Below are 14,141 nucleotides of genomic sequence, written 5' to 3'. Positions count from 1 at the left end.
ATACAAGCCGGGAGTGCCCGCTGTGAAATGTTCCGAGATTAATCAGAGCTTAATCATCGTTGAGGGAAAAAAAGAGAGAGAGAGAGAGAGAGAGAGAGAAAAGTTGCTGTTTTTAACTGCAGTCTTCACAGAAATAGAGCGTAATTAGAAAGTCGTTCTAATCGCGATCCCGATACGGCGAAGAGATTACGTTTCCAAACAAGTATTCAGCCTTAATCGGCATGTTCGAGTAAACTTTAGAGCAGACTGTATTTGTCATCGACGAGGCGTCTTCGGCGTGAATTTATCGGGGCGAGGGGAGAAAGTGCAAGAAGCAATTACCAGCAGCCCTCGTGCCCTCGTCAGTGTAGTCAGTGGAAGAAAGGTGCTGTATCTTCTTCTTCGACGACGAGTCCCGCAACGCGAGACCCGGTCGGGGTCCAATGGGAGAGAACTTTGAGCGATTCTCAGCGTCCCATTGGCCACCGGACGCTCGTCCTGAGACGCTCGTCGAGGTAAGCGCGTCGCGAGCCTCCTTCCACTGTCGTGACCAACGAGCGTGTTCTCTCACCTATGATCTAGCGATCAGAGCGCAAACGATGTGCCAAACCGATGCACGTGCGACGTTTCCGAATCGCCTGTCCTGCTTGATCCAATCGACACGATCGCTCCCGCCGCGAGATTCCGAGAGTCGCTCGGGCCGCTCGAGAATCGATCGGTATCGATCGCGGTCAATACCGAGGTCGAAGTACTCGAGTTCTCGAGGCCCGCGAAGGATGAAGTCGGAGGGCGCGTGTCGGAGAGTCGTTCTTTCTCCTCGCTCGACGACCTCGTGGACCGATCTCCGGCACGACGTACGGTCTCCGACGATCGCGTAACCGTCCACCCAGCACAAGCAGGTCCGGGAACAACTCGCGAGCTCCGTCGATCTCGACGCGACCTGGTCGGTGGCTGAAGTCCTCCCCGGGAATGGGGAACGCACGTTTCACGAGATCTCCGCGGGATCCATCGGCGCTCCCGCTATGCACCGGTCAGCTATGGGGATCTACCTATTTCCGGCATTCACAACCACCGGGTCGATCCGCTCAACTACTGAACGACGCGCTCTCTTCTCGCGACTGGCGGCGAACGACGCGGCGGCTGCTGCGAGCGCGATCAACTGCTACCGCCGAAGAAGAGAGCGAGCGAGCGAGTGACCGGGTGAAAGAGAGAGAGAGAGAGAGAGAGAGAGAGAGAGAGAGAGAGACCGTGAGAGTGAGAGAGGGAACGAGAGGGAGAGAGGGAGAGAACGCTTGGACCGATAGACATTGGCAGAGCTCTGGGACTCTCGGTGCTTATTTTAAAACCACTGTCCTTCCAAGTCGAGCGACCGTCCTGCGGCGCGGCCGCGGCACACCACGGTACCGTCCCGTAATCTCCGTGGTCGCGGCCACACCGCCGTGGCGTGTAACCGGACTTGTTGGCAGCCCTCTCCTCGCCGACGTAACGCCGCCCGCTGTCAAATCGAATCGCGGGTTCGCGAGGGTGATCGCCGTCGCGCGGTGGACGGTCGCGCGGATGCTGGGAGGAGGCTTCAAAGCAGAGAGGGAGGTCGATGAGTCGGTAACGGTAACGAGCACAATTGGTACTCTCGTCGTTGCTTGTAGAACGCGTGTGCGTGGGCGAATTGAAAAGAAGAAGAAGAAGAAGAAAGAGAGGTCTCTGAAAGTCGATGGAAAAGTAACGGACTTGCTCGTTGCTTCCCGAGTGAAGACGGTATGACAGGGAATAGTTCCCTAAAATGACTAATGATGACGAGAATTCTTTTCGCAAGAGGAAAAACGAGTAACAATGACAAATTACTTCGAACGGAACAACTTTGCAGTTTCGGTGCGCTTTGTTTCAGTTTCGATATGAGTAAGATCCTGAAGATCGCGCTGGAGCGACGTCGTCGTGATGGCGTCGGACGATCCGCGTGTTAAAAAATCTTCAGGAAAATGCACGTGCGGAGAAGGAAGGCTTATGTATTACGGGTTCTGACGAATACCAATGTGGCGCGCAAGAACTTTGCAGGAACGAGAAACGTAATAGATTATAACGGTATCCACATAATTACTGCAAAACTGAGGGTAGTTTTCTAGGTTGCGTCCCTGCCGGCGGTAACGCGACATGACATTCGCGCGACAGCGTTCGATTTATTGGCAGGTTGTCTTTGACGCGCAGGAGAGAGAAAGAGAGCCGCTCTCGCATGCGTATGCGCGTATACACGGCAGCTCGCAAATAACGCGGCTACAATAAGATCCACGGCCGCCATATGGAACAACAAGCGCACGTTTGCTACGTAAATAGATGTAAACCTACATTCGGTGCAAAATTCACGCGACGGCTTGCGAACCCGCGATTCCTGCAAGCTGCTGCAACGAGATTTACAAGGAGTCGAATCTGTTTAAGGCTCAAAGTAGGGAGATCGTCCCGTCAAGGGATGCGACGCGTAGTGGGGCCAGATAAAATTCTTTGCTTCAAAATTCTCTAGAGACCTGAATTTCCAATCAATGATCGACATCAATGGATAGGGTTGATCCTGAATAAATTCTGAAGAGATCTGTTTTGCCAAAATTAAAAAAAAAATTTTTCTCTCGAATTACTAGCTCCAAGAGAGGAAAAATTATCGTTAAACACTTCGACACTTATTTCTATCTAATAACGTATTCAGCGGATTGAAACTATGAAACCAATCAACAGACACCTCGAGATTTATCGATCTTGAACCAGAAACCCAAAACTCATATGCCCAAAATACAAAAACATCAAATATAAACCCGTTAAGCACAAAGGGATTTTAATCCTTAATTCTTTCGTAATGTGGACTGAAATGATGAGCTTTGAAATTCTGAGTTTTCTAAAAGGTGATTATAAGTTCTGAGATCTCACATTTAGTACCCATTGAGGTCGAACTCAAGACGCTGTACTTTAAACTTTTAAGACAAACCCTAAACCCATGAACTCTGAACCGATAATTTTTTCAAAATTTCGGCTAGACAGATCTCTTTGGAATTTATTCAGGATCAACCCCTCATCCATTAGTGTCAATGATCGGTTGAAAATTCAGGTCTCTAGAAAATTTTGAACCAAAGAATGTCATCTGTGCGACGGCGCGTTCCTCGGAGCACGGGTTCGAGTTTGTTAATTAAAAATTATAGAAGCTTAACCGACACTGAAGTTCGACTTCTCGATTAGAAAAGCTCCGAGCTGCAGGACTTCTCGGACTCTTAAAATTTCGAGCGACTCGTAATCTTTTCCTCAGACGTAATATTTGCGAGAAACAGCTGTCGCCGATCCTTTCCGCCTCGCGGCGTTTCCCGGCTGGCGACTAATTAAATTTTCCTGCAAACTTCTCCTCGCGGTTTCCTCGTCTCGATTTTCACGATTTTCACGACACCGCGACTCATTGTGTACGCGGTAGAGACCGATTTGGATTCTTTCGCGGAAGCTTTTTCCTGAGCCGAGGCACAAAGTGTGGGCAATGACACTTCCTACGAATAAAGTGACACGAGATCCGCGGGAGCGTTGTCACTGAGCCGTTTGTGGATTTCGCTGAGCTCCAGAGCTCCGCAGGTTTATTAACTTCCTCTGAAAACGTCAGGCTCTCTGTCCTCTCGGAAGAGTTCATTTGGCGAAGAACACGACGACGCGGTCTATGAAAGTCGTCTCTCCAATGGTCCATGACCTCTCGGATCCTCCGAAGAGAGAAAAGATACATCCAGCTCTTTGTTCCGCTGACATGAAACGCCAACGTGAAAATCAACGCCTCGAGAAGAGCTACAGCATTTTAAAATTATATTATAATTACAAAAATCGTCATGTTGCTGTGAAACTTATACATGATTGTATAAGTTTCCGTCTGGTCGCTGTTCGGTTTTTCCTCGTGCGTATGAGTAAATTATTAGGCGTTCCGGTTAGTTTTGAGGGATTTTTTGCAAAAGAAACACGTTTATTTTTGAGAGACGTTAAATTATATTTTGTTCGAAATATTTTCCATCGCTAGCTGTAACTTTTTCCCACTTTTCGGGCAACAAGTGAATTCCGCGATAAAAGAAATGTTCTTTCATCCTTCGAAGCGACCCACTCACCGAGCCATTTTTGTATTTCTTCATATGATTTGAAGTGCTGGTCAACAAGGTCGGAAGGAGCACAGTCTGGTGAATACGCGGCGTGCGGTAAGACTTTCCATTGAAGTACCGATAATGTATCCTTAACTGTTTTTGCAACAGTACGGTCGAACATTGTCGTGCAACAAAATCACTTTGAGTTTTTTTTGAGCTATTACTGGACGTTTTTTATTTAAGACATGATTCAAATCGATTAATTGTTCTTGATAACGCACAGCAGTGACTGTTTGATTCGGTTGTAGCAACTCATAAAACACGACATCTTTCATGTCTTACCAAATACATAATAAAACTTTATTTCCATGGATGTTGCGTTTTGGAGTCGATGTCGATGGTTGGCCTGGATTTATCCACGACTTTTTACGCTCAGGATTACCATAGTAAATCCATTTTTCATCTCCAGTTATAATTTGATACAAGAACTATTTCTTTTTGTGTGACGAGAAAGCAATGAAGTGCAAATGCTTTCGAATAGCCAATTCGTGTGGAACCCATTTGCCTTCTTTTTGAATCTTCCCCATTGCGTGTGAACGATCTGAAACGATTGGTTTACCAACATTTAATGCTTCAGCTAATTTTCGAAGTGTTTGAGCTGAGTTTTCATCCAATAATGCCAACAATTCGGCAAGCTTCAAACTTTTTCGATTAACCCGAACGTTCTTTGTCTTTCAGATCGGAATCACCGATACCAGTATTCGCATGTTTTAATCGATGGAAAAAAGTCAGAATAAATTTTTGAGATGAATCGGTGGGCTTTAGCAGAGCCGTTTTCTTCGAATCCAAACAATAAAGCAGCAAATGTCAAAAATGCTCTTTACCATGCTCCATTTTCAATCGCACAAAAAATATGGTTATGTTCACGAATGCACGTGCCATGTGTCAAATTATTTGTAGAAATGTCCAAGCTTTAAAATGGCGTATCAACTTTCAAAATATCTCTAGTAGATTTGTGGCTTGATAGCCATCTATATTAAGCCCTCAAAACTACCCGGAACACCTAATATATGTGATATTAATGGATATCGCAGATCTCACCGACGACATTCTACAGCGATATTAATTGCGAAGTAAATTCATTGATCTCAAGGGGGATTAAGCGAGACAGTATTCGGTTGACGTCTCGCGTCAAGCAGAGGCAACTCGGGCGTGACGCGAATATTTTACGACGGCGATTTCCAGTTTTATACAGACAGATCCAAGGAGTCTCGCTTCCTATCTATCTGGGAGTAGATTAATACGTCTTTCGCGGCCGCTTTCTCTCGCTTGTTTACCGAATATCCGTCGAATCTCGACTAAGCCCGGAGCGAAAAAAAGAGGAAAGAAACGTCCACGGCGCGTCATTTCGCGCAAAGGCTGCCTCGCGCAATCGCGATATTAACGCGACAACGAGAACCGTGCATGTCCAGGGCTTATTTATCGAGGCGATGCAGGCTTTCGCGAGATAGCAAGAAAGAGAGCAAGAGAGAGAGAGAGAGAGAAAGAGAGGAGGCTTTTCGGCTGACGTTTTATGCGCAACAAGAAGCGCTCCCGACGAGAGTACTTTACGCTGGTAATTTTACACTTTGTACGCTCCGACGCGAGCGAGTTCTCGCCATTCTGCGAATCGCCGAGATGTCCTCTCCCCGTCTCTCTCTCTCTCTCTCTCGCTCTCTCTCGCTCTTCTCCACCCTCGCCGCAGCGAAATTATTTTTACCCGCGGTCCCGCGCGTGGAGAACGCGCGCGCTCATCGTGAAAGTCAAAACACTTGCGCGCGGCGGGGTCCGCCGTTATATCAAACGTTTAATTGGGCGCCACATCGTGCCTGGCAATGCGAAATACCAGCGTAAATTTGATAGGACACTTGCTCACGCGTTTCCCGCGTGCCGTCCGACGTAAAAGCGCGAGCACGTGCGGCGGAGAGGCGAGGTGAACGTCATCGTCGTCGCGTGCTGGTGAAAAGGCCGACGCGCACATCTCGCTTCTCTCCGACGAATTCGCGCGGTACCAATCATTCGAGCGTCCGATGAGAAAGCAAGGTGCGCGTTTTATGCGATTTCGGGCTACGTGTCTCGCGGGGATCAGCGCGCAATCGCGAGCTGAAAGCGACGTCGACGATGTCGACGAGAGCGGCGAGGGAATAAACGGCAGTGGAATAAACGTCGAATCGCGGGATTTCCGCGCGAGCCTACGAAGCTGCGGAAGCTCATTAGCCGAGCGTGAAAAAGCTCGCAGGCTGCGAGGAAGTCGGATTCGCGCCGTGAATCTCGGGATAACAACGTCTCCGGGCGAACACGTAGGACGCGCTCTCGCCATTAAATTCCAGCCATTAACTTTTCCGCGACGCATGTTTCCCGCGCGCGCGCGCGCGCGCGCAGCCTCGGCTTCTTTGTCAACGAATCTTCCTTCCCTCCTCCTTTTCATTCTTTTTCTTCGTCCTCTCCTCGCCCCTCGCCCGGCCTCGTCGTCGTCGTCGTCGGCTCACAAGTACCGAGAATCTCGCAGCTGACCGAGAAGAAAGAGAGACGAGGCGCAGGAACGCGGCCTATAAATCACGTTAACGGCTTCTGGTCAGAGCCGATTACTATCGCGCGCCCTAACTCGCTCAAACAATAATTTGCTCCCGAGCTGCAGAAATTTACGGCGCGTACGCGCTGTCGGCCGGTGATTTTCAGCCGTGCCGTGGGACCCGTGACTTTTCTGCAATTTCTCGCGCCGCGCGCGGGAGCGCGACTGTTTGGGCTGGATAAAAGCGAGGAAAAAGGCGAGCGCGGTAAAAAGCTGCGCGAGCGCAGCCCGTAAATCTCCGAAGCGTCGCGCATTTCCTCGCTGGCCTTCCTTGTTCATCCGCACCCCCAAGACTTATCCCCCCTTGCCGCTGAGATGGGCGGGCCGCGCCTTTATTCTCGCGCGATGTTTCGCGCGTATCGTACGCGTCTACGGCCGCGTCTGCGGAACCCGAGCGGTTCCACGAAATGCCACGATTTCGCAAAGCGTCTCTCTCTCTCTCTCCTCTCTCTCTCTCTCTCTCTCTCTCTCTCTCTCTCTCTCTCTCTCTCTCTTCCACCCACGAGGTTCCATCGGACTTTAATAGAAACGGTCACCAGGGACAAATAGTCGAGCCCTCGATCTCTCCATCTTCCTGCCAGCCACTGGCTCGAAATTGGACATAGGAAGTCGCTTCCTCGCATACCGCCCATCAATCATCCGGCTAATGCAAATTGGACCTACGTCCGGCTTCCCCGAAAGTTGCGAGTGGCGAGATACAAGCAGTAGCCGAAAAAAAAAAGAATTTACGACGTTCCTGCCCGAGTGAACGATCGACTTAGTCCCTCGAATAGGGAGGGTATCGAGCATAAATAGTCTCCGAATTTCCACCCCCTCTCCCTCGCTCTATCGGCTGCTCAGAAAAGAGTCCCGTGTTCCTCCGTGCTCGAGATTTATGAGGCGAGTGTGCAAAAGTTGGTCGATGATCTCATTAGCTCGACAGAAATGAGTCATTTTACAAATGTGGAATCAGACAATCGGACTTGAGAGCTGGCGGAACGTGGTGGTATAACAATGACGGATACTTCGCTCCGATACGTGTCTCCTTACTATGAAGGAAAGTAACACGACTAAAGGTCCGACAATTTCTTTTCGCGAAGGGAGAGCAAGCTCGGGAAAAGACGCGAGATGCGACGCGACGCGACGCGACGCGACGCGACGCGAAAGGTCAGCTGCGCGATGATGGCGCGAAGGTGTGGACATCCCACCGGCTGATCGTCGGGAAACGGTGTAATGCACGACGACGACGACGACGACGACGACGGCGACGACTACGAGACGACTTCGTCTTCTTTCGTAGCGACGACGTCACGGTTCTATTTCTGGCCGCGTGGACGCAGCGATATCTTTAGAGCGACCATCGGTACAGTCTGTTTCCGAGCTTTCCTTCCTGCGGAGCCGGGAGCGTGCCAGTTGACGAGAGAAGGCGAGGCGGAGATGATTTATACCGACTAAATCGGACCGTTCCTCCACCCCTCCGTAGCGCCCTTAATTCCGCCTCGCTATACCTAGTTCGTCCGAGAGGACGCGCGGCCCTCGCGCGCCACGTCGGAATCGAGATCCTACGGCATGGTGGAGAGACGACGAATTTAGGCGCGGCTAAAAGCCGCCGGCGATCGTTTTGCAATCCTCGAGTGAGATCAAAGCAGCAGCGCCAACGGAAATATCGCGGCCCCGCCGTTCTCATTGTCAAGCAAGCTGATTAATGAAAAGCTCATTTGAAAAAAAGAAAAAAGAAGAAAAAGAAGAGAAATGAGAAAATACATTCTCGTCCGAGGAGACCCTCGAGACCCTCACGGGATCCTCTGGAAAATTCGAGAGTCTTACTCGAGAGGACGGGACAAATCCGTCCATCTCGAGCTTTAACATGCTCCCGAAGAACAATGCGAAATTTGTTTCCCAGAGCTTTCCAATCTCGCCAGCCGGTGATCGTTATCCTTCGACTCGCCCTTGCGCGTTCCGACGAAAACTTTACGAGCGGGGGCGAAATATACTTCACGAAATTGGAGTGATATTAGCATAGTAGCTGCGGAGCTCCGTTAAGAAGCCCCTACATTGTTTGTCGTCGTATTTCGTCCCGCGCTCTCTTTTCATCTTAAATTACATCTGCATAATTATTTCCTTAATAAGAATTTTCTTTATACCGGAAATTAAGAGACCTGACGGGGCTTGCACGAATACTGGCCCGAATTAGGCACCGCAACCATTTTTAATTGAAAATTTATCAGCCTGTTTACTCTTCAACGGTGTCAGATATTAGCGTTGGAATTTTTTCAAAAAGAAGATGCTAAGAACAGGGTATAAAGAAAATTGTATCCGAATCGATTAAAGAGACGTACCAGAATAAACGAGACACAGTAAAAAAAAGTATTCTAGTTATAAAATGATTTCTCCCATAATCTCATATTCTAAGCGAAGCTTTTTACAGAAAAAGGATTCTTTTTTCGATAAAGCGATTAAAGTTCACAACAAAACTGATTGGAAATTTATTTGTCATGATGATCTTATTTCACTCGTGCCTACTTATTGTAGAACTGGAGCCAGAAATATATATATATATATATATATACATATATATTATTTTTCGTTGTACATTATAATTTTTTTCGAATTAACTATAACCAGTAAGAATAAAGTACGGTAAGAATAAATAATAATCCTCTTAAAAAAAAGATGCAATAATCTAAAGTGTATAAGAAGAAATTTATATTAAAATCAATAAGATTTGCATCATACATGTAACACATAATCCCTCTAACTTTAAGAATAATGTGTTTATAATATTTTCCTCTTAATCTTAGAGGAATCCTCTTGAGTCTATATATAAGAATAAAACCCTCTAAATCTTAGGCTATATATATATATATAAGAAAAAAACCCTCTAAAATTTAGACAATTCCGCTTGTTTTGAAATTACTTTTTTTGGGGTGTATCGTCCGCTGACGGGTCGACGAAAACGTGACGGAGAGACGGTGACGACACGTCGAGCTGTCGGAGCCGCTTATGTAGTAGCTCGCTGTGTAAATTCGCGACTCCGGAAGCGATGCGCCTTCTAATCGACGCATCTCTAAATAAAGCGAACGGTGTCCTTACTGTCCCGCCGACTGCAGTCGGTGGCCGAGAAACGCGGCGGCTCTACATTGAACTATCTGTTGCCTCTGGGCCGGCGCCAAGATCCGGCGGGAAAAAGAAACGCCGGGCGAAGATCGGATTGGAGCTTCTCGTTCCCTCCGATCTCTACTCTCCGTCCCGATCATTACCCGAATATCCTCCGGGGGTAATTATCGCGCGATGTAAACCGCCCGGTCGAATAGCGCGCCGAGTGTATTTTCGTCAGCGTAAGCAAACACGATCGGCGAACGGGGAACTAAACGGGAACTAAACTCGGTTCATCGAGCGCGGAAATAAAGCAATTAAGGCACGCGCGTTCGTCCGATTTATTAATAACAGCCGATAGTTCGGCGTGAAAACGATAATAAGTTTCCTTACGCGAATGGCGCGAGGCCAAGCACAATAATTTCCAAGCCGCGGTGCCATCTTTTCCTGCTACTTTGCGCCTTTGTCAGTAATAATACGCGCGAGCGCGATACTCGATTCCCGAATATTTACTGAGCGCCGCTTATTTGTCCTGCTGACGTTATACGAGCCATGATCAAAGCCGTTTTATCATTGTTTGCGCACGTGACCGATCGTCGTAATCGTTGTAATAATCGAGTCTCCCACATCGCTGATGTTTTTGTCAATTATTACAGTGCTCGTCGTGATGATTAATTGAGTTTTCGTCAAGAAAATCGAAGATTCCAATTTCGACCGTGGAAGATCGATCGCGCGAAGTTGCAGATTGCCACAAATTAAAGATATGACAAACGCTCTTTCTTGCATCGCTAAATATCGATCGACGTCTTCGTCATGGCTGAACAGTTCGGCTTAAATATCGTTCGAGATGCATGACAAATTTTTACGCAAAAATGTAAACACGAAATCGTAAACTTACACCTATCACAACCTGCGCCGCCACAGAATTGCGCGTGGAAAAATTTCGGAATCTCACGATGCACCAGACTGAGATGCAAAATTGAACATTACGAAATATGGGTGACCGATAGAAGAGGTAAGTGAAAATATCTTTCAGTTGCTCGGCACGTTAATATCATTACTAATGAACAAATAATTATTTCCATATTTTTAATTCGCCGTGAATAATTATCGACGATGTTAAAAAAATCAGGAACACCGCACGCGAACAATGGCTCGAAACTTCTAAGCATCCTCTCGTGCAGTTCTCGCCGTCTTCCCTCTCCCCCTCCCCCCGCGTTTCGCAGACTAAATCATCGAGATGGATCGCTACACTTCGACCTATAGACGAGACTACACCTGGCCCGAAGTTTCATGCGTGCGAAAACCTCCACCGCCGCAAATCGCGAAGCGCGAAGACGCGAGAGGCATCGCTTGCGTCTGCATGGATCCACGGAAAGCGCTCGAAGAATTATTACGAATATGCCGAAAGTCTTACGATTGCGACGGTCGTCCGGAACGTCCCTCGAAACTTCACACCGTCAAAGATAAACAAAGGTCGAAACCGGTAAATACCCCGGAATCTCACTTTTCCTTGATCGCATGATTAACGACACACCTCACACATGAGCATGAATAATTATTACACCCGAACCACTCGAACCCAGAAAATCAAAATGGGATCAATGAATAATACAGTGATCGGTGGAGGAAGAAGTGACGCTGAATAATAGCGATTGAATTTTTAAAGCTCGCAGCAAGATGTCCCGATCCGTGCAGAAAATCTCGCGACGAAGGATCAGCGCGAGTGAACGCTGATCGTTTAAAGACCACGTATCAGGTGGATTACAGCGATCCTGGTGAATACAATGAAAATACTTCGAGATATATAACAATTACTACCGCGCGCGGTAGTAACCCGGAAATTAATTTCCTGGTACACTGTTACGTTCTCATCGCTTCGCTTAAGTAAAATTTTATCTCGTCGCAGCTGCCGCGCGGATGACGCGACGTGACAAGCCGTCGGCGGTCGTCGAGGGGGATGGTCAACAACTGCAGTGTTGTCTGCCAATCAACATTATCATACAAGCTGATTTTCCGCCGCATCGTCATCCCAAAATCTCGAAAATCGGCAAAAGTCCGAGAGGCAAGGCGTGCGATTTTTCACAGAAAAGTATATCAAGGTACGAGAAGAAGCACGAGGATGACGATAAATGTCTCTCGCTGTGGAAATCGAAGTATCGAGATAGTATCGACAGAATGGATCACACCATCATCAAAGCCGAACTGCACGACGTCAAGAGGAACGTCGTACCGATGTACATTACAACCAATTGAATTTATTGGAAAAATTTGCTAATGATCAACTAAATATGCGGAAACTTAATTCGTAGCGTAATCAGGCATCTATGAATGAAACAACGTGAAAAATAAAAATATTTGCAAAAAGATTTATACCGAATTATATCATACTGAGTATTAATCATAAAATGTTGCACTTAAAGTTAGATTAGTATATATTCATGTTTCGGGAAAGGAAAGACGATATTGTGTATAAACGCACAATTGATATTCAGCTTTTATTCGCGAGTGATATCGGCTACTTCAGATCATTCCTGCATTCTCATCGCGTTTCGGCCTGTTCCAAACGTCGCGTGTCCAAAAGTATGCATCCGCAAAATTAATCGAGCTGCTAATCTCTCAGCATCGTCTAAACTATTCCGGTTTTGAGGAAATAGTTATCGGCACAAGATACTATCAAAATTTGCCAGTTGTAAGATGATCGATGTCAAGGACGTGACCGAGTCGTTCGTCGTCGGTGTTGTCGTCGTGCTGTTGAACGGGATATTTCATTATGCGCTCTACAGAGCGACCGTCACGTTGATTATGCTGATAAAGGATCAAGTTACTTGGATTTTTCCAAAGTTGAAATTTGGTCTGCCACGAGACACCAATGCCGCTTTACCCAACATGAGCCCATCTCTACCTTATTCCGCTTAGTTGATGTCCTTCGCTTCTGCAAGATATTAAAAATTCTTGACGTGTCGTAATTTGTCGAAAAAATATGTTCTCGTAAAATATCGGGCTAAGTTGTCAAATATCGGGTATTTCGGGAATTTTTGGTAGCATAACACATCAGCGCTGCGGTTCTCGTGAAAAATAGCAAAACCGCCACCATTATCAATGGATAGCAATGTCCCATTATACCTCTCAAGATTCGATATGAAAGATTGCAAGTGTGACTATCATGGCTTCGAATATCGGAGGATGAGGTAAATATAAAGAATTTTTTCGATTAGCAAATGATTTCTAATAATCCTTACCTGAAACTTATATATCTATCAGATTATTTCAATTAAGAGCTAATACAGCTCTAAGTCGTAAATAAAATCATTGAACGAGTTGAGCAAGACAATTATTTTTCAATAATAAAATATTTCATAATTATTAGCAAATTATTATACACATGTAAATAAGTGATAATTAAATACTGATCCCTTATAAAAGATTATTAAAAAATGCCAATTAAGAATCTTGTTGAATTATTATTGTACTACTCCATCTATTCCGATTGTCTCGATTATTGCACCTTATCTTGTGTGTGACAAATATATTTCCACTTTGAAGGTACAAGCAATTGACTGATAAGGAACGTCAATCTCGCAAAATCAATTGTGAAAAGCTAAGTTCCATGTCGCCGACTGTGGACGACATATCTGATACAGATAAAATAATGAAAAGTGTTTACAAGACAGATTATGAAAAAAGAGGTGAATTTGAAAAATCTTTGATATAAAAGAAAGAAAAGAGAGAAGCTCTGAAGAAAAAATTTACGTTCTTTTTTACTTTTTGTGTATTATTGCGACATTGACTTATTTCGTTGAATCTGTCCGTTGTAGATTACAGTTCGTTGATTGCGGAGATGGATTCGTTACTTGGACGACCTATTATATCGCCAGCTGTTAATTGGAAAGATGCTTACAGAGATCCGAACAGATTTAGATATTCGGCTATGGAGACACCAACGATTCAACCCGCCAAGAATATGAGCCTGTTAAAAAGTAAGTACAGATTGTCGATATATATATATAGTTGAGAGAAATATTGTTATTGTCATATTAGTATATAACTAATTATAATTAGTATATCATTTTGTATGTGTGTGTTACATTATGTACAGTACGATAACTCGCAGTTTCAGAAACCGCTTCCTTTTGGGACAAACCGTTTACAGGCACTTCAGAGTACACGGATAAAATCAGCAAACTGGGCTTGAGCAATATGAAAAGTCAGCAACGATACTTGAAACCTCTTCTCCCGATAAAAAGAAAGTTCGGCGACTGCAGCCTATGGAAATCTAAAGCGATGCATTAGCTATGTGATGTAAAAGCTGCCGAGCGTTACAAATAAAGATGGAAATAAGTATACACGAATGATGCAATATATAAAATGCATAACATTTATAACGAAGAAAT

At 45.9% G+C, this 14,141-nt stretch overlaps 2 protein-coding genes across 2 annotated transcripts; both read left to right on the top strand.

Moving 5' to 3' along the window:
* Window positions 1–10,302: 10,302 nt before the first annotated feature.
* On the top strand, window positions 10,303–12,085 carry LOC109504691 (uncharacterized). The gene is made up of 4 exons (XM_025300553.1): window positions 10,303–10,762; window positions 10,880–11,233; window positions 11,417–11,525; window positions 11,657–12,085. The coding sequence occupies exons 2-4, from the start codon at window positions 10,988–10,990 to the stop codon at window positions 12,001–12,003; spliced, it is 702 nt and encodes a 233-aa protein (XP_025156338.1). The 5' UTR covers window positions 10,303–10,762; window positions 10,880–10,987; the 3' UTR covers window positions 12,004–12,085.
* Window positions 12,086–12,841: 756 nt separating this feature from the next.
* LOC105192100 (uncharacterized) lies at window positions 12,842–14,131 on the top strand. The gene is made up of 4 exons (XM_025300554.1): window positions 12,842–12,938; window positions 13,294–13,436; window positions 13,566–13,727; window positions 13,862–14,131. Exons 1-4 carry the CDS (start codon window positions 12,850–12,852, stop codon window positions 14,038–14,040), a joined length of 573 nt encoding a protein of 190 aa, XP_025156339.1. The 5' UTR covers window positions 12,842–12,849; the 3' UTR covers window positions 14,041–14,131.
* The last annotated feature ends 10 nt before the right edge of the window (window positions 14,132–14,141 follow it).

The sequence above is a fragment of the Harpegnathos saltator genome, unplaced genomic scaffold (genome assembly GCF_003227715.2).
Source record: "Harpegnathos saltator strain DR-91 unplaced genomic scaffold, Hsal_v8.6 scaffold376, whole genome shotgun sequence".
Lineage (NCBI taxonomy): Eukaryota > Metazoa > Arthropoda > Insecta > Hymenoptera > Formicidae > Harpegnathos > Harpegnathos saltator.
The sequence above is the reverse complement of the archived record's forward strand: the minus strand, read 5'-3'. Positions and strand labels throughout refer to the sequence as shown.